General features: G+C 50.5%; 10 protein-coding genes across 10 annotated transcripts; 5 read left to right on the top strand and 5 right to left on the bottom strand.

Annotated features, from left to right (window-relative positions):
* Nucleotides 1–1,295: 1,295 nt before the first annotated feature.
* Nucleotides 1,296–3,056, top strand: COCMIDRAFT_26890 (polysaccharide lyase family 4 protein; the record flags this gene model as incomplete). Its single annotated transcript, XM_007690434.1, has 3 exons — nt 1,296–1,995; nt 2,048–2,364; nt 2,430–3,056. 3 exons carry the CDS (start codon nt 1,296–1,298, stop codon nt 3,054–3,056), a joined length of 1,644 nt encoding a protein of 547 aa, XP_007688624.1.
* A 450-nt stretch (nt 3,057–3,506) lies between these two features.
* COCMIDRAFT_37356 (uncharacterized protein) lies at nt 3,507–4,115 on the bottom strand (the record flags this gene model as incomplete). The annotated part of the gene is made up of 1 exon (XM_007690442.1): nt 3,507–4,115. The coding sequence occupies one exon, from the start codon at nt 4,113–4,115 to the stop codon at nt 3,507–3,509; it is 609 nt and encodes a 202-aa protein (XP_007688632.1).
* A 1,718-nt stretch (nt 4,116–5,833) lies between these two features.
* On the bottom strand, nt 5,834–6,657 carry COCMIDRAFT_26888 (uncharacterized protein; the record flags this gene model as incomplete). Its single annotated transcript, XM_007690433.1, has 2 exons — nt 5,834–6,543; nt 6,594–6,657. The coding sequence occupies 2 exons, from the start codon at nt 6,655–6,657 to the stop codon at nt 5,834–5,836; spliced, it is 774 nt and encodes a 257-aa protein (XP_007688623.1).
* Nucleotides 6,658–7,793: 1,136 nt separating this feature from the next.
* On the bottom strand, nt 7,794–8,462 carry COCMIDRAFT_97187 (uncharacterized protein; the record flags this gene model as incomplete). The annotated part of the gene is made up of 1 exon (XM_007690451.1): nt 7,794–8,462. One exon carries the CDS (start codon nt 8,460–8,462, stop codon nt 7,794–7,796), a length of 669 nt encoding a protein of 222 aa, XP_007688641.1.
* A 344-nt stretch (nt 8,463–8,806) lies between these two features.
* COCMIDRAFT_97118 (uncharacterized protein) lies at nt 8,807–9,367 on the top strand (the record flags this gene model as incomplete). Its single annotated transcript, XM_007690450.1, has 1 exon — nt 8,807–9,367. The coding sequence occupies one exon, from the start codon at nt 8,807–8,809 to the stop codon at nt 9,365–9,367; it is 561 nt and encodes a 186-aa protein (XP_007688640.1).
* Nucleotides 9,368–10,045: 678 nt separating this feature from the next.
* COCMIDRAFT_97129 (uncharacterized protein) lies at nt 10,046–11,244 on the bottom strand (the record flags this gene model as incomplete). The annotated part of the gene is made up of 2 exons (XM_007690449.1): nt 10,046–10,389; nt 10,800–11,244. 2 exons carry the CDS (start codon nt 11,242–11,244, stop codon nt 10,046–10,048), a joined length of 789 nt encoding a protein of 262 aa, XP_007688639.1.
* Nucleotides 11,245–12,308: 1,064 nt separating this feature from the next.
* Nucleotides 12,309–13,283, top strand: COCMIDRAFT_37352 (uncharacterized protein; the record flags this gene model as incomplete). Its single annotated transcript, XM_007690441.1, has 1 exon — nt 12,309–13,283. The coding sequence occupies one exon, from the start codon at nt 12,309–12,311 to the stop codon at nt 13,281–13,283; it is 975 nt and encodes a 324-aa protein (XP_007688631.1).
* Nucleotides 13,284–13,328: 45 nt separating this feature from the next.
* Nucleotides 13,329–14,348, bottom strand: COCMIDRAFT_97145 (uncharacterized protein; the record flags this gene model as incomplete). Its single annotated transcript, XM_007690448.1, has 2 exons — nt 13,329–13,727; nt 13,785–14,348. The coding sequence occupies 2 exons, from the start codon at nt 14,346–14,348 to the stop codon at nt 13,329–13,331; spliced, it is 963 nt and encodes a 320-aa protein (XP_007688638.1).
* Nucleotides 14,349–15,305: 957 nt separating this feature from the next.
* On the top strand, nt 15,306–17,087 carry COCMIDRAFT_97170 (uncharacterized protein; the record flags this gene model as incomplete). Its single annotated transcript, XM_007690447.1, has 1 exon — nt 15,306–17,087. The coding sequence occupies one exon, from the start codon at nt 15,306–15,308 to the stop codon at nt 17,085–17,087; it is 1,782 nt and encodes a 593-aa protein (XP_007688637.1).
* A 1,401-nt stretch (nt 17,088–18,488) lies between these two features.
* On the top strand, nt 18,489–22,577 carry COCMIDRAFT_97105 (uncharacterized protein; the record flags this gene model as incomplete). The annotated part of the gene is made up of 5 exons (XM_007690446.1): nt 18,489–18,599; nt 18,673–20,710; nt 20,763–20,938; nt 21,000–21,529; nt 21,581–22,577. The coding sequence occupies 5 exons, from the start codon at nt 18,489–18,491 to the stop codon at nt 22,575–22,577; spliced, it is 3,852 nt and encodes a 1,283-aa protein (XP_007688636.1).
* Nucleotides 22,578–23,134: the final 557 nt, after the last annotated feature.

Here is a 23,134-nt window from a genome sequence, read left to right as displayed (position 1 = left end):
CTTTTTGTGACTCGGGGGGGTTGCGTTCGTCCAAGCGCACGGATGAACAGGGGCCGCCATGCCATACCTGTAATGTGCCTTTTTTAGCTCACCAACGGTGTGTTTTAGGAAGCTACCTAACATGGGAAAGTTGATTAACATGGGAGAAGACAAAAGGGTAACAATTCATTTCAACCCTAGAAAGAAAGAATCCCGACAAGACCCAAATCCCCCCCAAGGAACTCGCAGCGGACAAGATCTACTCCGAAAAAAAAGGCCCCAAAGCACACACATACATACATACACAGTACACACACCTTCTCTCCTCTCCACTCCACTCCCATGCAAAAGCACGCCACGTGCACCTTGGCAAAGCATCCTATTCCCGCATTTTCCCCCCCGAATTCCCTTATCGAAAAAAAAAGATAATCCAGCAATCAATCTAAATTATACCCAGCCCTCTTATGTTCTCCCGAAAGCGGGGGTGGGGGGGAGAGAGAGACTTGGGCTACTTACTACCTGCCCGTTCCGTCCTTTTGGTCCGATCTCTCTCTCTCACACACACGCACATGACCAAGTCGCCTGGCACCCACTAACCCTACACAGTAAACCAAGTAAGTATATTTGCGAATCCTTTGGGAAATGAAAGTAAAAAGGGTCTAAGAGGGTAAGGGTAAGGTGCAAATGAAAAGTCGAGCTCGATCCTGGCTGGGGCGCGCGCCATGCGACGCGGGCGCGGCGAGGCGAAAAAACCATTTGACATGTAAGGAGAAACACCCCCCCACCAATCATAAGTATGTAGTGTCGTTGTGATGATGATGGTGCTTGTTCAGACGGTGTTTTAAGGGGGGAAAAAAGCCCCTCTTGTTTGTGGGTATTTTTCCTTTTCCGTCCATATGTGCCTTTTGGACGTGTTGTGGGGTTCCCTCGTACTTTGTGCAAAGAGTTGACATATCCTTGTATAAGTATGGGCTTACATAGTACAGAAGAGTTACGGTGGATAGGTAGCGTAAAGTTCCCCTCCCCCCCCTTCCCCCCCTCCAATCTTTTTTAGGCAGGCCTGGGTATGAAGGTAGCTTGGCATGGGGCTAAAAAGATGGTGGTGCGGGTAATGAAGGTCGTGTTGTGGATATAGTAGAGCTTGGGGAGGAGAGTACAAAGGTGGTGGCGCGGCCCGTAAAAGGTAGATATGTGCTGCTCGCTCGATTCTTTTTTTTGAGGGCTACTGGATTGGCGGTTTTTTTTGGCCTGAGTATCCCTAGGCCTTGTTATTCGCTCTCTCGATCTCGCTCTCTGTTGGCTGCAGCCCAATCGAGATGCGTTGTCTCGCCGCCCTCACGGCGTTGCTTCTTGCGCCGACCGCTGTCTTTGCGGCTTGGGGCTGGACGGATGATGGGAAGAACTATGTTATTGATACTAACGCTAACCTGGTGGTCAAAGTCAGCAAGTCCAACGCTGACATGACTTCGATCAAGTACCGTGGCGTCGAGTACAATGGTCAGAATGGAAAGAACTCGCACGTGGAGTCTGGACTTGCACCCGGCACTGTCACCATCAAGCAGTACACTTCCCCGGCCAACATTATCAAAGTTACCATGAAAGTTGGGACCCTGACTCATACACTCGTCTTTCGCTATGGCAACCCGAACGTGTACATTTTTATGAATAAGAGGGATACGAGCATCACCGTTTCACGTTATATTGTCCGCATCCCTGCAAACATCTTCACGAACAACCCAAACGAGGATACTGATTGGGTTCCCAACAATGCACCTGCTATCGAGTCTGGTGATATCAACGGCGTCAACGGTCAGACATGGTCGAAGCATTACTCTGGAAAAAAGTATGGTCGCACTATCGACTACGACTATGTCGGCTACACCAACGCCAACGTTGGCATGTACCTGATCCGCTCAAATCACGAAAAGGCGTCTGGAGGTCCTTTCTTCAGAAGTCTCATACGCCGTGGTGGTGACGGCGGACCGGATCTCTACGATATTTACCAGTACAACATGGGTAAGTTGAATTTCACACTCCATTCATCCAGAACTTCACTGATCGATCACAGGCCACACCGACCCCATGCGACTTGGCCTGCAAGGCCCTTCAGTCCTTCACTTCACCGACAACGGTGCAGCACCCAACCACAACCTCTTTGCCCGCAACGCCAACTGGGACTGGTTCGACTCCCTCGAAATTGAAGACTGGGTTCCCGCCAGCCGCCGCGGCGCCGTCGCGGGTGTCGGCCTCGCCAACATGAAGAGCGGCTTCCAGTACGTCGTGGGCCTGAAAAATGACCAAGCCCAATACTGGACCATTGCAACCGGCGCCTGGCGCATCGGCAACGCCTTGCCTGGCACTTATACTCTGACCGTCTACAAAGGCGTAAGTTCTGAATTCCCCCTCTTCACCACCCCCCAAAAAACCCCCTAACATTTTTTTTTGCGTAGGAACTCGAAGTCCACACCAGCACCGTAACCATCTCGGCCGGCTCCACCGCAACCCGCAACACCATCACCCTCGTCGACCCCAACGACACCCCCGCCATCTGGCGCATCGGCGACTGGGACGGCACTCCGCGCGGCCTCCTCAACTTCCAAGACACCCCCATGAAACCCACCTACATGCACCCCTCCGACTCCCGCTTGGCAAAATGGGACGCAGGCAACTTCATCATCGGTACCACCCCCATCTCCAGCTTCCCCGCGTACATCTGGAAGGACATCAACAACGACCACCTCGTCTACTTCCGCCTCACCGACGCCCAACTCGCGCGGCCCGCGAAGATTAGGCTGGGTGTGACGCAGGGCCAGGCGGGGGGCAGACCGACCGTGTCGGTGAATGCGTGGGCTGCCAAGTTACCCACAGATAAGGGGCAAGGGGATACGAGGAGTCTGACTGTGGGGACGTATCGTGGGAATAATTATGTCTATGAGTTTGAGGTCCCGGCGAGTGCGTGGGTGGCGAGTGCGAGGGAGTATCAGATTCTCAAGATTACGGTTATATCGGGGAAGACGGCCGCTGGGTATTTGAGTCCGGCGGTGAGTTTTGATGCGCTTGAGTTGGTGGGGTTGTAAGTTGTGGGTTGATGGGTGGGAAAGCCGGGGAGGGGGATTGCTTTGATTTCGTCTGTATATAGTTGAGGGGGGTGTTGTGTACATAATGTTGGTTTGTACGGGGTGGAGAACAGGAAATGTTCATACTATGGCAAGTCTTATCGACTTTTTTTTTTCTTTCGATCGATATACGAAGCAGATTAGTATCTGGTATTCGAAGCTACCGTCCACTTCGTTAAACATAAGCCATGGGCAAAGAAGATCTAGACTTCTACACAGCGCACATGTGAATACGAACAATACGAAACTCTAAATTACTCGAAAACCCGCTAAATAACTATTTACAATCATGCTAATCACACGTGATAATATAGTAGCAAATTATCCCAACGCCCGCGTCATCATTTTTAGTTCGCTTCAAAACATCTTTAAACCCCCGCTTTCAATGCAAGCCTTACGCAACCCCTACACTCATATCCTCTGTATCTCCTGAGACCAACTCTGCACCGTCTGTCCCTCAGGAAACATACCATGGACGACCTTACCAGTCTTCGTATCGTAATGCGCACCTGGAGGTAGTTGCATGGACATGACACTGGGACTGGCACCAGAATTGCCATTCTGTCTCGGGTCAAGAGACTGTCCACCACCTTCATTCATTTCCGGGCGCTGAGGCTGGGAATTCGACCTCATGCGGAGATTCGAGTGGTTGTAGGGACTGGACACACGAGTGTCGGGTTGGAAGGTTGCTGCGCGGTGTGGTTCGGAAGAAGGGGGCTGCCATTGGCTTCGTCCCGTTGATGTGTCGACGTAGTACCATCGCTGGCTATGTGAATCATAGTTTTGGATCCAGCCGGCTGGTAACACGGATCCAGGGGGCGGGTGATGTTGGTCATGAGGGACCGGGCTTCCGGGATATCCTCCTTGTGATGACATACGCCCATGCTGTCGTGATTGGCTCATTTGATGATACCCATTTGCGCGAGGCGGTGATCTGTTGCCGCGCTTTTGTTGCTCGAACTTTTGGATTTGTTTTGTGATGTAGTCGTCTGCGCGTTGAAGGTAGGCGTCGAATGCCATTTTAGCGTAAGATCTCGGTGCTAACTCGATGTGAGGCTTGATTGATCGATTGGTATATTAAGAAAAGGGCGCTGGACCCAAAGTAGTAATTTTTGATCGAGAAGGGCGTTTCACAGCCACATCTCGGTGGGAAGACTACTGCCATATATAATGGCTTCCGGCCCTTTCCCCACGGCATGCGTCAGCCACTTTTTAGCCACATGGAGCCAACAGCACTAAACACTTCACAAAGCTTGACTGGTCGCCCCATCACTTTGCAGTAATTTTGCAAGCGGCGCCACATTTTTCCCTGGATTAGTTTGGCTGGGATGGCGCATGCAAATGTCCGATTGGTGCAGAGGGGGGTCCGTACGGAAGAAACGGGATTGTGGCTCTTGTCATGTGGCTTTAAGGCCCACTAGCTTGCCGATTTCCGTGGCGCATGCGAGCAGGCGTGGTGCCCACTACTAGCGTTGTTACAGACCGCTGCATGAACAACTGGTTTGAGTTAATAATCCATGTGCATACTTTGTTGTTGAATTCAAAAAAGTCGTAGTCAAGTCTTTATCGGTGTCTTGTCGGCGGTCCTTTCATGATTCCGCCTCGGTGTCTCATTACGAATCCCCGACAGAATAAATATAGCCCAATGATAACGGAAGAAGAACGAGAAGGAAATATCACGCACATGACACCCAGGCCGAAGGAATCCGGCGCCCCCACCACCCCCAGAGCCGCATTTGTCGGTCAGCGATACCCAAACAGCTGTCCTCTTCATGCCTGGCAATAGCTGCCGGAACACCGTTTGTGAGATTGGGTTTCAAGGCAAGGAACACAAGTACAGAGAAGCACAAATTGAGAAAGCTTATCGGCAAACTCGGTTTGAGCGATTGTTCAATGCCATCGTTACTTGATATGTGTTCGACCATACTGCCTGTCGCAAAGGTGGCGCTGACCCGGGTACCAGGTTATTCTCTCGCCGTGTAATCGTATTCGATGGACGGCGCTGATGACGGCAGAATTACATATCCCAGGCATTGATGAAGTCTTTTGTAACGTTTGAAGGAAGACGAGTGAACGTTCTTTACCTGTAACTGCCCAGGGAGACTCTTTTCTTTTGATGTGTTCAGTTTGAACGGTGTGACTGGCGTTATCATTTCGCATCACTGCTTTAAATTGTCGATCAAGATGTAGCCACACATTCATCAGCCGACTCATTGCTTTTGTCCATTCGTATTCCGGACCGTCGCTGCCGTACGTCGGCTCCCACCTTCGACATGATCTGCTGTGTGTTAAGCAGCGGAACCAATGAAGACACTCTGATCCTCAACCAAGAGAAAGGCAAAGCTCCTCCGCACGAAATGGTATCCTTCGTGCAGTCGTGACGTCGAAGCACCCGCATAAGCGGTAACTACATCAGAGACTTTGGGCGACCAATCACTCTCCGACAATGACCGCTTGTCGCGCTCGCTACCTCGTGAGTTTGCGCCTGCATGGAACGAGCGGAAGCCAGTCTCAAATCGTCAGCGTTCGTAAGTTTGAAGAAACCTCGACTTCATTCGCATTGCCGTTGCCTGCCTCACAAGTCCATTAGGTCACGAATATGACATCAACGTCACGTGGATTCGCGGATGTGATTGGGTCAAACATAAGATGATGTTGTTGGGCCTCCCAAGCCCAAGCAAAGCTACTTTTAATCCAATAGAAAAAGAATGGCCACTCGCACAGGCGTATCACACAAATCACTTTGATACCTTTATGAAGTCGCGACGGAGCCACTTTGGCGCACCCCGTCTGACAAAGATCATGTCGTTTTCCGTGTCGAGTCCCAACGCACTGAACCATCCGAGCGCTTCCTCTGGTACATGCGGTAGCCTGGTGACGGATATCGCACATTGTTTGATCCAGGGAGTCGGGCACTTAGGATCCAGGACCAGGCGCATTCCGAACACACTCGGTTCTTTTAATTCGACACTCTTGAATTCGTTGTTGACTGCAGCCCTCCATTCTGGTTCATAGCCAAGGAACAATTCGTTGAAAAGTGCGCCACCTTTGCCATTAAACTCAAAGTCTATGCCAGGCGTATTGAAGAGCCTGGCCAGAAGAGGCCGGATTTCGATGGGTGTGTCATATTTGCCACGTCGCTCTACGTCGGTGCGAATCGTAAGCCAAGCGACAATGTTTTCGCGATCGATGACACTTGATCCAGAAGTTGGGTAAATGACATCGAGGTAGTCCTGCGCATCACGGATGTGTACTGAAATGGCGCGATCCTTCAGGTACAATGGACGAAACTCCTTCCGCGTTTGGCGAGAGACCTGCGTCAAACTGTAGTAACCACGCGCTGCCCAGAAAGCATCACTTGTAGTTGTTGTGCTGCGTCGGCTCACTTCCTTTTCGACGAGACGGTCCTTGTCATATGCGCAAATTGCATATATTCTGTTGCGCACCTCTACGCGCCTGTAAGCTGAGAACGCATCATGCCGAGGTTGTTTGCTGTACCTAGCGGAAGGTCGGGAAAGCCCGCAAACTTCTTGTGATTAATGGTCGAAGGGTTGGACGACATAGTGACACTCATTTTGCTCGAACTGTCGCCTTTTGCGATGCGCAAAGATTCTCTTGGGTTTTGCGAAGATTAAGAAGTGATGCGGAAAGGGAGGCATATTGAGGAAGGTGAACAGTGGAGAATCCTCTCCCTAACCTGATTAGGCAGGAGGCAATCGGGCGCCGTAAGAAAGATACGTAATTTTGTTGCCTCCTGAATCACCAATAATAGTTTCCTTCTTCTACATCGTGTCCGGACGAAAATAACCTGTTTGCTGAGTGGTGAGAAATTGCATTTGTCGTGCGTTGTTCGCCATCATTTCTCGGACACCTACAAGGAAGCCATTGTGTTGGTGGCATAACGTGCGATCAGTCATAGGCCACCTACCTCGTATCTTATAGATTGATGATTTATGTCGCCCGACAGCTGGATAGCTTCTGAAGCAATATAGCCGCAGAATCCTGCAAATAAGTGAATTATACCTACGGAGCATCTAGCCAAAAGATGGCCATGCCGCTAGGATCTGACATTTGGTTAGGAATGTCATATGTCCAATCAACAACTGAGTTTTGTTCCATTCTCACTACTCAACATTTTTCTTATTTTATTTTCCATCGCCTGCCGTTTCCTCGCACTAGACCGTAGGCGCAACTTGATGATCTGACACAACAGCGGCTCTTCGTTATGGAACGTTCGATTCAAAACTTACTGGTTCCACAATGCTGAGATGTTTAAGATCGACGGCTTCATGTCTGATGGTATGGGATATGCTCAAGCCATCTGGAGAAAACTGCACTATGAGAATGTGCGCCACGATCTTGTTATGCGAAAAGTCGCTTGAGCCTAGGAAGGTACTTTGGCTCAAGTGTGTGGAAGAACAGGGAGAGAACCGCCTCCTTAACCTGACATTCATTTTCGCAATTAGCAGCGTCTCTAGAGTAAACGGAAGGGTCATACTGTGCTACTTTTTGCATTTGGCTATTGCTATGAACCAACCCGCAAGTACCTGATGCAAGAGCTGGGGACACGATGTCCCTCTTGGTTGCGAAGTTACCTCTTCATCCCCATCATGTTTGCTCAATCACTCAATTTTTTCTCAGTAATACCATAGCCATAGAATCGTTACCTTGACATTCGTACCATAACCTCCACCAACCCTACTCAAACGACAACTGACATGGAAGGAGCACCTGCCAGGTCTTCAAATCCCCGCGGGCTAGTGGATTCGAAGAGTCCAACAAGAACACTGGTACCAAAGGAAGATGAAGCGCAGTGTGCACCATCAGAACAGTCTCTATTACTACAGCGGTCTCCATCACCAGAGCACTCTCCATTACAAGAGGAGTCTCCATATCCAGAACAGTATGCACTATCGCCAGAACAGTATGCACCGCCAGAGCAGTCTCCACACCCAGAGCAACCCCTGTTACCAGAAGAGTCTCTGTCACCAAAACAACGTGAAACAGTAGAACAGTCTCCATTACTAGAGGAGCCTTTGTCACCAGGGCATTCACCGCTTGTAGGGCAATCTTTACCAGCAAAGCCTGCTTCATCGTCAAAGCAGTGTGCGCCACTAGAGCATTCTTTATCACCAAAGCAGCCTTCATTACCACAATTTTTTCCGTTACCAGAGGTCTCGTCATCGCCAGAGCTTTCCCCGCTACCAGAGTATATTTCATTCCGGGACCGGGTTCCATCGCCCGAACAATGTGCACCGTTAGAGCCATCTCCACCAGTAGAGCAAACTTCCTCGCCAGAGCAGACTTCCTCGCCGCCAGAACAATCTGAATCACCAGAGCAACCTCTACAGTTAATTCTGTCTCCATCACACAATTTGTTTTACTCACCCGAACAACTGTCGTCCCTAGAGGCGTCTCCATCAATCAACATTTCAGAGCCCTCAAACCCACCGTGGCCATCCGAGCTACCATCTTCAGCAGGCCTATCTCCTGCAGAAGAAGACCGCTCATCTTCACTAGGCTTCTCCCTATCACCCATCGAATACACCTTGCGCGACCAGCCCATCCCCTCGTGCCCATCCCCCTGCGTCCTCCCCTCTCCCGCCATCCCCTCCTCCGAACTCCTCAGCCTCGACCCCTTCTCCTCCCCCGCCCCCAAAACCGCCCTCGAGAAGCTCTTCGAATGGCCCATTCCCGCCCCCATTGTCTCCATGCTCAGGATAGACGATAAAACCGGAGAATTCTACCTCACCCACGCTGACCTTATCGCCTACCTGCACAACCACCGCGAAGACACAAACATCTTCGTCCCACCCTTCATCCCCGACCCGGACAACGTCCCCACCATAACAATCGATCTCTCGGATCTACCCTCCATCTCTGATCCTTTACCCTCAATCGATATCCTCCCCTACCTCCTCATCTACACCCGCTGCCCGGACGTTACATTCTGCACGCGCGGGCCCCCCATCGTACACGACCGCATCTTCAAGTTCTTCACCGAGCTCGTTATCCCGCGGCGCGCCTTCTGGACCCGGTGTATTGCCGATAACTTGGGAATAAGGGAAGTCAGGGTTTTTTGTGAGTGGGAGAGGACGGTGGATATTGTGTTGGATCCCGGGAGTAGGTGGGCGAGAGACTGGAATTGTGTGCCGTGGATTGAGTGGGAGAAGGTTAGCAAGGTGAGGGTTTTTACGCTTTGTCTGGGGTTGAATGTTAATAGGGCGTTTGGGTGGGAGGGGCATGTTGTTGTGGGGAGTGTGGAGGGGTAGGGAGTTGGGGATGCTGGAGGAACAGGTGTGGGGTGAGTGGTAAGCAAGTGGGTTGGTTGGGATTTGCGTACGCAGAGTTTGGGTGTTTAGCAATCGCTTTATGGTAGGTCCTCAAGCTGGCTCGTCGAGTTCAGGATTTGGCTGTTGTTCATGGGCTATGATAACGTGGTGACTGGTTGAAATGACCGATGACAGTCGAGACTAAAAACGTCTTATGCATCATCCCGGCAGGCCGCTAGACTCGTAATTACCTGGCTCTTAGAGGTTGTATCTCAAGAGAGCTTTTAAATATGAAAACATCACCAAATTGCAGTTAAGGTCCGTTTCTGCTAGAGAATACTGCCTGGCGTCATCCTGTTTTCCGAAGCTAGGATTAGTTTATATGAAGTCATTTCCCTAGAACAACACAAAAGATTGTTACATCAATTAGCTGCCCGTATCAATCAGCATCATCTCGATGCCCCTGTGCGCATCCCTAGATCACTGTACCACAGATAGGACGTCTGGTAACCCATATATTCCTTGTCAAGCCCCACGTGCCCTGAGACTGGTGTTTAAGCCAGTTGGTACTGTCCACACCAGACAACTTATTTACGCAAACTTTCCATCCTAGTACCTTCAATGAGACCTATCCCATCCCTGTATCCCGTATTTACATCTGAACCGATGCTAGTTTTGCTACCCGAAAGATACCAATGGATCTCTTCCTGCAACATGTTCGCTGTACATCCACCTGAGAACCCATGAAACATAGGGGCGACCCTCAACAGGCAGATTCGTCTTAAATGACGTGAGCCATTGCTGCGCACGATTCCGTCTATGTAGATCATCGGCGGATATAGGCTCGGATTTATCTCCAGTGACTCGAATACAGTTCCAGACCTGAGGGAGGTAACTATTGATGCGCATACGCAGCTGAATAGAGACTTGAGGGACGAAAAACTCAGTGTGAGGCAAAACTGGAGGCTGCCATGCCGATTGAGATACCAATTGTGAGGGATGATTGTCTTCAACCACTTGTGCTTGGGGTTGTGCTGATTGCTGGTGCAAGGACTGTGTACTCGTAGGGCGCAACCCTTCATCAGTTTTTTCAAGTTGGTTGTGAGCAGGTGTACAAGGAGGCGGTTGTTGGCCTCTACTTACCTCTAAGGTTTTGACTTGGTGAAGAACTCTTGTACTGAAGCCGCGGATGTCCGTAAGCGCCTTGGCCTTTTTCCCCGTATCGGTAGAATTGTTCGCAATACACCAGAGCCCAGAGAGATAGTGTCTGAACTGGTTGCGCCTCTCGAGTTCGATGCACTGATATCGCGGGTCATGGACTACGTCATCTGGCTGAAGCATAACCACCTGCGGTGCTTGTTCTAGAGAAAACGGATTACCCAGTTGCTCCGGGCCAACGGCAGAGTGCTAAGTGTAGTGGTTATTTCGAGACGACTAGAGGAAGATAGCAAAGGTAAACTTACTAGTTGCATCTGAGTTGGTATACAGGCCTGCTGTCGGCTTTGTTCTTGGACTTCTGGAAGAGTGCGAGGATGCTGCAGAAAAATCGGCGGATCGATTAGTGTCCTCGTCTTGTTGCTACTGTCGTTTCCGAGGTGGTCACCGGACTCCCTTCTATGCAATGCATATTGACCTCCAGGAAGAGTATTCGTTTCCAGGTCAGATCTAGTCAGTGCTCGAGGTATCTGAGATCGTGATTGCACGTTGCGAGTATACTGGATCGGTTGTGGCATTGGCGCTGGATAGAGCACAGGATGCAGACCAGGCTCTTGAGTGACTACGAGGCGTAGATCTGGGCCAAGAAGATAGTCGCTATATGCTGGAAAGGTGTCGCAGTCGCGCTGCCACTCCTCCCAGTTCTCATCATGGAAAGGCATAGCTGCTGTAAGCGGGCCTCGCTCCTAGCAGATGGCGTTGGTGTGGTGGCAACAGAAAAAGTTGGTACGCATGATGAGAAAGCCCCGGATGGGAGCGCCTTATAAGGTCGATTGAAGAGCAGAGTTCAAGTGAAAGAGAATGGAGGGGTGAGAGTGAGAAGTAAAGAAGACGTGCGCAACGCACCTTCCGCAGCCGGGTGACCAAAGCCGTTTAAGGTGTGAGTGTCAATGAATGAAAGCACCATACATCTTCCAGCTATCTAGCATAAGGGCAATAGGCACGACACCTCGCGTATGAGCAGGTGAGCCTGCCATAGCGGGCGGTCTATCTTTTTTTTAGGAACCGGCAGCCATTCACTACGAATTCAAGATACTCTAGAAAGCAAACACACCTTTCAAAAGGACAAACATCTCGCTTGTGGCGATTTCCACATTCACGCAATCTCATATACAATGGTGAAGTCAAGTCACTGGCACGATGCAGGCACGATCTCTGTCATAGTGATAGTTAATTCCTAGTCTAATTAACTTGATTGTTGGTATTCACCTATGCAGAAGAGGCGTGCCATGGATAGATTCTGCGCGTATGGGTTGAATGATATGTCCTAAGCGGGAAAACAACGGGCACAAAGACAAGAACCAAGACAAGACTAAAGTCATGGCGAAGCCATGTGCATCAACCGTAGAGTTTGCTGTACCCTTCTGTGTAGGCATGTGACAGCATGAGGAGCAGCGTTGTTCTCAACAAGGGATCAATGAAGTTACAATTGGCCCGTCCCTTAACTGAGCCTCAACTGTCTCCTAGGATGGTCTCGATGTAGATTTGGGGAATCTTGAAAGATTGCCGAATGTAAACCGAAAGACAGCCGAGCAGCCATCCAGCATCCTCTCCAGGCAACTTCGGCGAAACCAAGATCCGATGCCCCAAGAAATGACGCCGGATTTCCCACGACCCCCGCCATTCTCGTGTAGATCTTTGAACATTGCGCCACAGTCATTACTGCTACCGCGACTTCCCCTCTTTCGCGCAATCTTCACCATCGGAGTACAAATTTCGCCCTGCAATGGCGGACCCATTGCCAGCACCCGAACCCGAAACCCTCGAAGCACTTCAGTCCCGACACCGCAAAGAACAACGCGATCTTGTCTCACGTACGACACAAAAGAAGAAACAAGCGAGTAAAAAAACGCGAAAAGGCGTCAACGAAGAATGTGAACGATTAGAGAGGGAATTGAAAGAGCGACATGAGCATGAGCTTGCCATTCTAAACGGAGATGCTGTACAAGAGGAAAACAACGACAACGAACCACCTTCAGAAGACGAGACACAGGACGTGCAGGAGGATATAGAAAAACTTACAATTAATGGAAAGAGTGCCGAGGACAAGGAAAATAGTACCACAGAAAACAATGCTGGGCCCAGGGCAAAGAAGCCGAATCGCGCCAAAGCCCGCCTTGCTCGTCGGGCCGCTGAGCAAGCTTCCATGATTGCCGATGCCGAGCGCGAAGCTGCCAACGCACCAAACCCACGGGAACTCGAGCGAGAACGCATGGCAACGCAATTAGAGAAGCACAGCCTTGCGCTCCATGAGATACGGGCGGATGGACATTGTTTATATGCTGCCGTGGCAGACCAGTTGCAGACAAGAGAGTTAGGATTGCAACCGAGAATAGCTATCACAACGATTGGAAAAGATGAAAAGAGTGCGACTGACAAAATAGAAGGCTACAAGGTGGTCCGACATGCAGCGGCAGATTGGATACAAGGTCACGCCGATGACTTTGCAGGGTTCATGGAAGACCCACTGCCTGAGCACGTTCGTAAGATTAGAGAAACCGGTGAATGGGGTGGCCACCTAGAGCTTCTTGCGTTGGCTAGGTCATACGGGTTAAGGATTTGTGTGCTGCACAGCGACGGAAGAGTGGACAAGATCGAAGCCGAAGACGATGTCACAGAAAAGAAGGAGATTTGGTTGGGTTACTATAAACACAGTCATGGATTGGGAGAACACTACAACTCACTGCGCGTGGCTGGTTGAACAACATCCAGCAGGACCAGTACACCAGCAGCACACCTGATGTGTTCAATGCCACCTTTGTTCCTCTGGACAATCTGCTTTATGTCGCCACATACTCACACAGTCCCTTACAAGACCTTGGATGACGCCGATCTCATGTGTCCGTCTGGGAGTAAAATGCGCAATTTTAACTAGCGCATTGTCTGTCTCTTCTCGCTCTGTCTTGGTCACCACGCCCTGATCATCATACAAAATACCCCGACCTGGCTGTTTGAGAAGCTCTGTATGTACAAGAGGTGGCAGCGACCATGGCGGTCCACCCGATTTTACAGGCTTATGGGTTGGAAACTCAAGACAAATCAGGACGCCCCCGGTGCCTGTGTTGTTTGAGGATGACTGGCGGAGAAGCTCAGTCATACGCGACGCCCACTTGGGACGGAGCGAGGGTGGGAGAGCACACAGGAACTGTGCATGGTGTCAGACCCATTAAAAAACGACGGGGGTGTTACAGTTAGCACTTACAGTATTGTCATAGATGATATCGAAGCCCGCATCTCCATCCCATCCATCAACGTCCTTGAGCCAAGCATCGTCAAAGAAGTCACCACAGACAACCTTCATCGCTCCTCTTCCTATCTTCTCATCCTTGATGGCGTATTCACCCTCCAGGGGCCCTTTTCCGGGATCTGCTAGATATTTCCGCGCAGCTTCAGCCGCGTGCGAGGACACCTCCAGTCCGTAAGCATCGTAACCATAGGCCGCAAACAAAGCCACGTCGTATCCTTTTCCACACCCTGGCACTAACGCCCTCCTCCTCTTTCCGTCTTCCCTCAGTGGTCCGGGTAGAGATACGTAACCTGCTGACTCGCTGTTTGGTGGGGGTGCACCCAATGATGGATTGGGGTCTGGAGACGAGATAGGACGAGATCGCTCGCTAAGAACGTCTATCAGCGCGGGATTGGCATGACCCCGGTCCCATGGCAGGAATGTAGCCTCTCGCCAGAGGTCGTCCCAGCGGTTGCTGTGATCCGAGTCAGACGCAGAAGAGAAAAGCGTACGGAGACGATCCTGATTCTGGGTTGCCATTGTGGGGATCCCGCAAGACTGCGAAGGTACCGAGTCTGAATGACAGAGTTCGTATGACTAGGGAAGCTGAAGGTCTTTGACAGATGACTGTACCGAATGAATTCAATGCGGGGTGTCTGCAGCTGGCCGGTAACACTCTCAGTGCGATATCGATGGTTTCACGAGGACTTTTTCCTGGTCCAATGGAAAGATGACAAAATCGTCCACCAAGCCCGTCTCTCTACAATTGAGCAATGAAGGTAATCGAAGAGCCAGCTGTAGATCTTCGGAACCTGTTACCTACTTTTGTGGCGCCGGTACTACCCCGCCGAAAACGTTAAAGTGTGGAAACGGTGGCGCCAACCACTCTGGACCGCGGAGATGTTCTGGTATCCCTGATTTGTCGGAGGGTCGCCGAGGACAAATGGTCGAATCACCTTGGTGCACGATCGCAATGCAACAGTGTACCACGGATAAAGATGCTTTGGACGTTTACCTCGTACGAGATTGCTCGCCAAGAGCAGAATACACGGACTGTCGCATGCATGCATCCTTCCAACCCAATAGAGCACGACGTCGGCCATCAGGTCCGAGTAATGGTCGCATGGTGCAAGTCGGCGTCCTCGGCATTCACATTTACACTCGCAATGTGCAGTCGGCATGTACCCAAGAGTCAATTGCTCTGATATTTCCTCTAGCTGTAGAGCACTAAAATTTCCTTGCGTTCATTTCCGATTCTACGCCCATTGCTGCACCATAAGAGGTGAGGGAGATTGCTAGAGCTCAAGGCTTCGGCTGCATGCAGCCGAGGCATTACGACACTGCCACTGACACGCCTGTCGGAGAAGCGATTGTGCATACGGGAATAATAGCGTGTTTGTTGAAACCGGTCATTCAACACTATACATCTTGGATAATTTCTCAACTTTCCCTCCTTCCTTTTTTTTCTTATTACATTTTTCACGTTTGCGACTAAATATGGTATCTGAGGCATCAAGATCGCCACCCAGGACATTGACCCCGGAGCCGACTTTCCACCGAAACGCCAACCATGAGATAGATGTGAACGCAAATACACCGGAAAAATTAGAAAATGATGTTTTTGAAGAAGAGAAAGCAGTTGCGCAAGAGAGCGCGACAGCGACTGCATCCTCAAGCTCTTCGACTATGTCACATCACTCTACGAACATGACGCGACAACCACGACCATCGAATACAAGAGAACCACCAACAGACCTGACGAGAACCACATCAGTTGTACCGGATCCTGTGATCGTTCCTCGTTCCCAACGCCGTGGGCTTCTCGCTCGCTTCCCCCTTATTCCCGAAGTTGAAAATCCCCAGCATTACGCCCGACAAACGAAATGGCTACTTACTTTCATTGTTGCTTTTTGTGCCATGGCTGGACCAATGGGCTCTGCAATTGTCATGCCGGTACTCCAAGACATTAGTAAAGCTTTCCGAGCGACCGAGACTGTGACTAACATGTCGGTCGCTGTGTACATGCTAAGCATGGGTATTTTCCCACTATGGTGGAGTTCCTTCTCAGAACGGCTGGGCCGACGAACCATTTACATTACCTCATTTATTTTATTCGTTGTTTTCGGTATACTCTCGGCAGTCAGCACAACAATCCATATGTTGATTGTCTGCCGTGTTCTGTCTGGAGGTGCAGCCGCCTCTGTGCAAGCAGTGGGTGCTGGAACCATCGCAGACATCTGGCACACGAAAGAAAGAGGCGCAGCAATGGGCTTGTTCTACCTCGGTCCACTCTGCGGACCTCTTTTTGCCCCTATTATCGGAGGTGTGCTCGGAGCAGAACTGGGATGGCGAAGCACACAATGGTTTTTAGTTATATATGGAGGTCTCACGGTGATCTTTGTCATCTTCGCCCTACCAGAAACATTACATCGAGACGGCAAACCATCTACGGGTCCTGCTACACCGCCTTCAAGCGATGACAAAGAAAAAGAGCCTGATGCGGCTCTTCGAAGAAGCACCACGCACGCCTCAACTGTACAAAAAACTAAGAGCATACTCCTGCACCTCCGCCACATATTCATCGACCCGCTTCGTATAATAGCTTGGCTCCGTTTCCCACCTGTCCTTCTCACCGTATATTCAGCGAGCATAACCTTTGGATGCCTCTACATCCTCAACATCAGTATTCAAAAGACCTTTTCTGGTCCCCCATATTCCTTCTCAACTCTCATCGTCGGTCTACTCTACATCCCAAATTCGGCAGGTTACCTCCTCGCTTCAATCTACGGCGGCCGCTGGCTTGACTCCATCATGCACCGCGAAGCCCGCAAAGCAGGGCGCTACGACGAAAACGGCAAACTTATTTTCCGACCCCTCGACCGCATAAGGGAGAATGCTTGGATTGCTGCTATTCTGTGGCCTGCTGCACTAATCGTGTATGGTTGGACGGCTCAGCATGGGATACATTGGGTTGTACCCATGATTAGCAATTTCTTCTTTGGCATCGGCAGCATGTTGGTGTTCGCTCTTGTAAACACTATATTGACAGAGTTTATGCCCAGACGGGCTGCAAGCGGAATCGCACTGAACAATTTTGTGCGCAACATTTGCTCATTTGTGGGCGCTGTAGTGGCAGAGCCGATTCTCACTGCAATTGGGAATGGGTGGTTAATGACAATCTTGGGTCTTTGGAGTGTTACTACGGGCTTGGCTGCACTGTATGCATTGAGTAGGTGGGGCGAGAGGTGGAGAGGGGCTATGATAGAGGTTTTTGGGTGAGGGGACGAAGACGGTGGATTGGAAGGCGAAAAGTTCGCAGGTTAAGTCTGGATGAACGCTTGTATGTATATACCTTCTTTGTTTCTACGTAATCAACACGCCCGAAACATCTATGATAGATGATCAAAAAGTACCGACGCGCAAGCTATACACGCCAGTGAGGCCTATGACGTAGCTCCAAGATATGCTTATTACTTTAAAACAAAGTTAGAGTGATGACAGTGTATACATACTACGATTCGGCTTGTGATTGGGTCGCGTACTAGACATGGGAAAGGTGCGCTTCCGGTGTGAGTATACTTGGCTCTCATGTATCCGAGAGTCACTCTTTCCTAGTAAGATCTAGCACACTGTTGAGTGATGAGAAGATTAGGGTAGTTATGTAAGCCGATGAGCCCTTCACCATATACGATGTACGCATCGGATGCATGGTATGCCTACTACACCAATCATAGACTGCCGTATCGGCATCCGCAAGATGCCGCAAGCACATGTACATATTGTCACATATCCCCAGCGGCGACACAGCAACGAATAAGGGCGTAAAACCCCCTCGCTTACTCACCTCCCGCTTATAGTGAATGAACATGTCATAGCCAAGACGAATCATGAGGCGCTTTCCGGTGAGCTACTTCCACCGATGGCGTTGTCGACTCGTGTTACTACGCCCGCTACTAGTACTTCGTACTCAGCAAAACTATCCAACCTCCCCACCCCCCAACAACACCTAAGCTTTTCATATAACCCCCTCAAACGTGGGACCCTGAATCGCCAGTGATCTGCAGGATCCCAGTCTAGGAGATTGTTTTACATAGCGTTCTCTGAAGCGCGTGTTTTGCCTTGCGAACCTGAGGAATACTCGCAGTGTACCCACTTGCACAATTACTACTAGGGGACGGCCCGAAGTCAGGCCGGTGGGTCCCCTGTGCGCGCGTTCTCTGCTAATCATGTTCTTCTCCGCGTATATGAACGCAGCTCTCAGACAACCTAGCAGCCCCACCTCCCCTGCCCTTGCAGCGAAACACACTTGCACCCATCCAAAAACTGCTGCCAAGTCGTTTTGAACCTGTCACCATGAGGCACATCTTACGACTGGGGGTGAACTACAAGCCGGCAGATTGATGTTTGGTGCCAATGAGAATTACCGATGCGTCTTGGGCGTCTTGCGCCCTTGGTTTCCTGACGCCCTTTTAAGAATGCTGGGGGCGGGTTGCATGGTATATCGTCGTTCCAGTATTGACCATCTAGGTCTTTTGTCTCACCTTGTCCTTGCAGTAGTTGATCTGCTCTTCCCTTGCTAATCCCATATATCTTTCCTCTTCAAAAGTCCAACTTAATTTCAACGACAACCTCTTTGTTCTTTTTTTTCTTTTCATGTTCTTACTGCTAGCAGTATAAATAATGGGTTTCACAAGCGGCGGCGAAAAGGGTAACAGCTCGACTGTGGAGATGGAGAAAGCGAGCATCATCTCAAACGAACCCGCGCCCATGGGCGCGTGGAAGGCATACTGGGTACGTAAGCTTCATGATGATTGGAAAATGAACCATGTCAACTGACTTTATGCGATGTCTTGTCGTAAAACAGAGGGTCTTCAAGTATGCACAGACTACAGACTTGATTATGGTTAGCATTGCTGGCATTGCTGCGTGTGCGTCTGGAGTCGGGATTGCATCTCAAAACATAATATTCGGAAAGTTCGTCACAGAGTTTACGGACTTTGACACGGGAAATGCGGCGGCAGAGAGCTTGCGGTCGTCGAGTGCGAAGCTCGCGCTGTACTTCTTCCTCTTGGGCGTTGGCAGAATGGTAGTGGCCTACATCTACAACTTCCTACTCACATTTAGCGCCTACCGGATCGTGCGAAACATTCGACATGAGTATCTCAAGGCTGCATTGCGACAGGAGGTCGCCTATTTTGACCTTGGGACCAGTGGGTCGATTGCTACTCAAGCATACTCTAACGGGCGCCTTGTCCAAGCTGGTATTGCGGAGAAGTTAGGCCTCACTATCCAAGGCCTATCAGCTTTCCTCGCCTCCTTTATCATCGCCTTCGTTACCAATTGGAAGCTTACACTCATCATTTGTGGCATCGCGCCTTTGACAGTCGGTGTCATGATTGGCTGCTCTTTCATCGAAGCCGGTTACGAGGCCAAGATTCTCGAAAGATACGCCGATGCCAACTCCTTCGCCGAGGGAGTCATCGCTAGCATCCGTACTGTTCATGCATTCGACATGAGGGCTGAATTGGTCAACAAATTCGACGGATTCCTTATCCAAGCGCACCGCTATGGCAAGAAGATTTCACCTCTTTTCGGTATCCTGTTCTCGGCTGAGTACACCATCATCTATCTGGGCAACGCACTTGCGTTTTGGAGAGGTATTCATATGCTTGCCAGTGGTGAGATCACGGATACTGGAGATGTCTTTACGGTTTTGTTGTCGGTTGTTATCGCCGCGCTCAGCATCACTCAACTGGCTCCTCACTCTATCGAATTCACTCGCGCCGCGTCTGCGGCCGCCCAGCTCTATTTGGTTATCGACCGAAAGACAGCCATCGACCCCATGGATCCGTCGGGTGAAGTGCCAACTTCAATCACCGGAGAAGTCGAGCTTGAGAATGTTGTGTTCGCCTACCCAACTCGACCTGATGTCACTGTGCTCAAGAGCTTCTCTCTTCGCGCACCAGCCGGCAAGGTTACAGCTCTTGTGGGCCACAGCGGATCTGGAAAGAGCACTATAGTCGGTCTTTTGCAGCGATGGTATAACCCTGCCTCAGGAACTATCAAGCTTGACGGTCGAACCATCGACTCACTGAATATTTCCTGGCTGCGGAGAAACGTTCGTCTGGTACAACAGGAACCTGTTCTATTCCGTGGATCTGTTTTCGACAACATCGCCAATGGTCTTTACGGTACCGATCTGGAAAAGGCTTCGAAAGAAGAGAAGATGAAACACATTGTAGCCGCCGCCAAAACCGCTTACGCTCACGACTTCATCGAGCAACTACCCCATGGTTACGATACGGAAATTGGTCAGCGAGGAGGCCTACTTTCCGGCGGTCAGAAGCAGCGTATCGCCATTGCACGAAGTCTCGTATCAAACCCCAGAGTTCTCTTGTTGGACGAAGCAACCAGCGCACTCGACCCCCACGCTGAAGGAATTGTCCAGCAAGCTCTTGATCAAGCTTCCGCTGGCCGCACCACCATCGTTATCGCGCACAAGCTAGCTACCGTCCGCAATGCGCATAACATCGTCGTCATGTCCAAGGGAGAGATTGTCGAACAAGGAACGCACGACGAGCTCCTTGCTATGAAGGGAGCATATTCGCGTCTCGTTAACATCCAGCAACTTACTATTGAAGGCGAAGACTCTCCTGAAGGCACAGAAGTGGAAGTATCCGACGAAAAGTCGCTCAAGGATGATCCTGAAGACAAAGAAGCTACGCTTTATCGCTCGACTACCAATGCAGCAGCAAGTATCCGCACACAGGCTGGAGCTGGTAGATACAGCGACGAAGGCACAAATCAACTTGGATTGCTTGCTACCATCTGGCGCCTTATTTACGAGACCCCGGATTTAAAATGGGCGTACTTGGCTATGTTTTCCGGCTGTGTCCTTTCTGGTATGTTCTTCTATCACCATGTACTGCCACACAATCACTGACTATTTTCTAGCTGGCTTGTTTCCTGGTCAAGCCATTCTCATGGCCCACATGATCGATGTTTTCACTCTGACTGGAAAGGAGATGACTGACAGGGGTAACTTCTTCGCAGCCATGTTTGTTGTCCTTGCCGGCGCTTGTTTGTTTTCTTACTATGCAATGGGATGGGGAACGAACACGCTAGCACAGGTGAGCACTGCCTTGTGAATTTCCCATGCCAATATTCCGTTTACTAACCAAACAATCATAGACTTTGGCGCACAACCTGCGAAAACAAATATTCAACGACATTCTCCGCCAGGATATCGAGTACTTTGATCGCTCGGAAAACAATATTGGAGCACTCACCAGCCGTATCGATGCCTACCCCCAGGCGGTATTCGAACTGATGGGCTTCAACATTGGATTCATCCTCATTGCCGCACTGAGTATTATTATCTGCTCTGTTCTGGGTATCGTGTACGCCTGGAAGCTCGGCTTGGTCATTGTCCTTGCTGGAACGCCTGCCGTCATTGGTTTTGGATGGATTAAGATGATTCTTGATGGCAGGCTTGACCGTCTAGTTGCCAAGCGGTTATCAACGAGCTCTGCGATTGCGTCGGAATCAACAACGGCTATCCGAACAGTGTCTTCTCTCGGAATTGAGAGGGCGATCCTAGATCGATATACGTCTGAATTGGATCAAGCAGTGAATGGATCACGGCAGCCACTTCTGTTTGTTATGTTTTGGTTTGCTTTGACTCAGGCCTCGGAGTACTGGTTTATGGCTCTCGGATTTTGGTATGTTTCCACACGATTGTTTGGAGCTTAAAATCTAACATGCACGCTTAGGTACGGATGTCGACTCGTTGCATCTCGGGAAATCACCATCTTCGATTTCTTCGTTTCTTACATGGCCGTCTTCTTCTGCGCACAATCGACATCTCAAATCTTCCAATTCTCAACCAGTATCACCAAAGGCAAGAACGGCGCCAACGCCATCTTCTGGCTTAAGCAACTCCAACCAGTCGTTCAAGAAACCCCCGAAAACAAGGACAACAACCCAGACCCAAATGGCTCTCTGCAACTCGCCGAAACAAGCTTTGCCTACCCTCTCCGCCCACACGCCCCCGTCCTCAAAAGCATCAACCTCGAAGCTCGCAGAGGCCAATTCATTGCCCTAGTCGGCGCCTCGGGCTGCGGCAAATCTACCATAATCTCCATGCTAGAACGCTTCTACGACCCCTCGAGCGGCTCCGTCTTCCTCGGCTCCCAAGATCTCACCACCATCAACCCACGCAAGTACCGCGCCCAAGTCGGCCTCGTCCAACAAGAACCCACCTTATTCCAAGGCACGATCCGCGAGAATATCGCACTTGGCATCTCCAACCCTACGGCTGATACTATCCTCGACACCAGTGCAGTCTCAGACGCTGACATTGAGCGCGCCCTCCGCGCCGCAAACGCCTGGGACTTTGTCTCTTCGCTCCCTGAAGGCGTGAATACAGCCGCTGGACCCAATGGCACACAGCTCTCCGGCGGCCAGCGCCAACGCATTGCCATTGCCCGCGCGCTCATCCGTAATCCACGAATCCTACTGCTCGACGAAGCCACCAGCGCGCTCGACACCGAGAGCGAGAAGATTGTGCAAAATGCGCTGGCTGAGGCGGCGAATGACGGCGACCGCATTACGGTAGCCGTAGCGCATCGTCTCTCCACGATCAAAGATGCAGATGTCATTTGCGTATTTTATGGAGGCAGAATTGTCGAGCAGGGCACGCACGCGGAGTTACTTACGGGAAGCGGCACGTTGTATAAGAAGATGTGTGAAGCGCAGAGTTTGGCGTAGAAAAAAATCATGTTTGTGTATATATATGTATATGAGGATAAAAAGCTGGGCTTGGGAGGTTAGATACCTAGATTATTGTTTATTTGAAAAAGTTCAGATTTTCTCAAGATCGTCTTTTCTACGCTTTATCTTCTGTGAACTTGATGTGTTTTTTTTTGGCCGCTACTTGTGTTACTAGGTTCTAACTTGCAAAAACCATAATTACTACATACAAAACCTCTGATAGCAGGAACTTGAACGTGACCTCACGCATCAACCCCTTCACCCTCTCCCTCTTCCATCCCCCCTCCAACACAATCCCACAATCCCCCCGCCCTTGTTTCCTAACCCATGAAACACCTCCCACCCCCTGTCATCCTTCCCCCTTCCCCCCTTCCCACGCCAACCCCTTCCGCAGCCCGGCCCTCGGCACCTTTCCGCTCCCCACCCCCCTGCAACCTTCCCGTCCTGTCACCCAAATTCCGCCCTCGGTCCCCACAAAAAACCAACAAAACGCTAGTCCTCTGCGCGTATAGCGATACGAAACGTATCGCGTCGCGATGGGGAGGGGGAGGCGG

This window comes from Bipolaris oryzae (genome assembly GCF_000523455.1).
Source record: "Bipolaris oryzae ATCC 44560 unplaced genomic scaffold scaffold_78, whole genome shotgun sequence".
NCBI lineage: Eukaryota > Fungi > Ascomycota > Dothideomycetes > Pleosporales > Pleosporaceae > Bipolaris > Bipolaris oryzae.
This window is presented reverse-complemented; position numbering and strand designations above follow the sequence as displayed.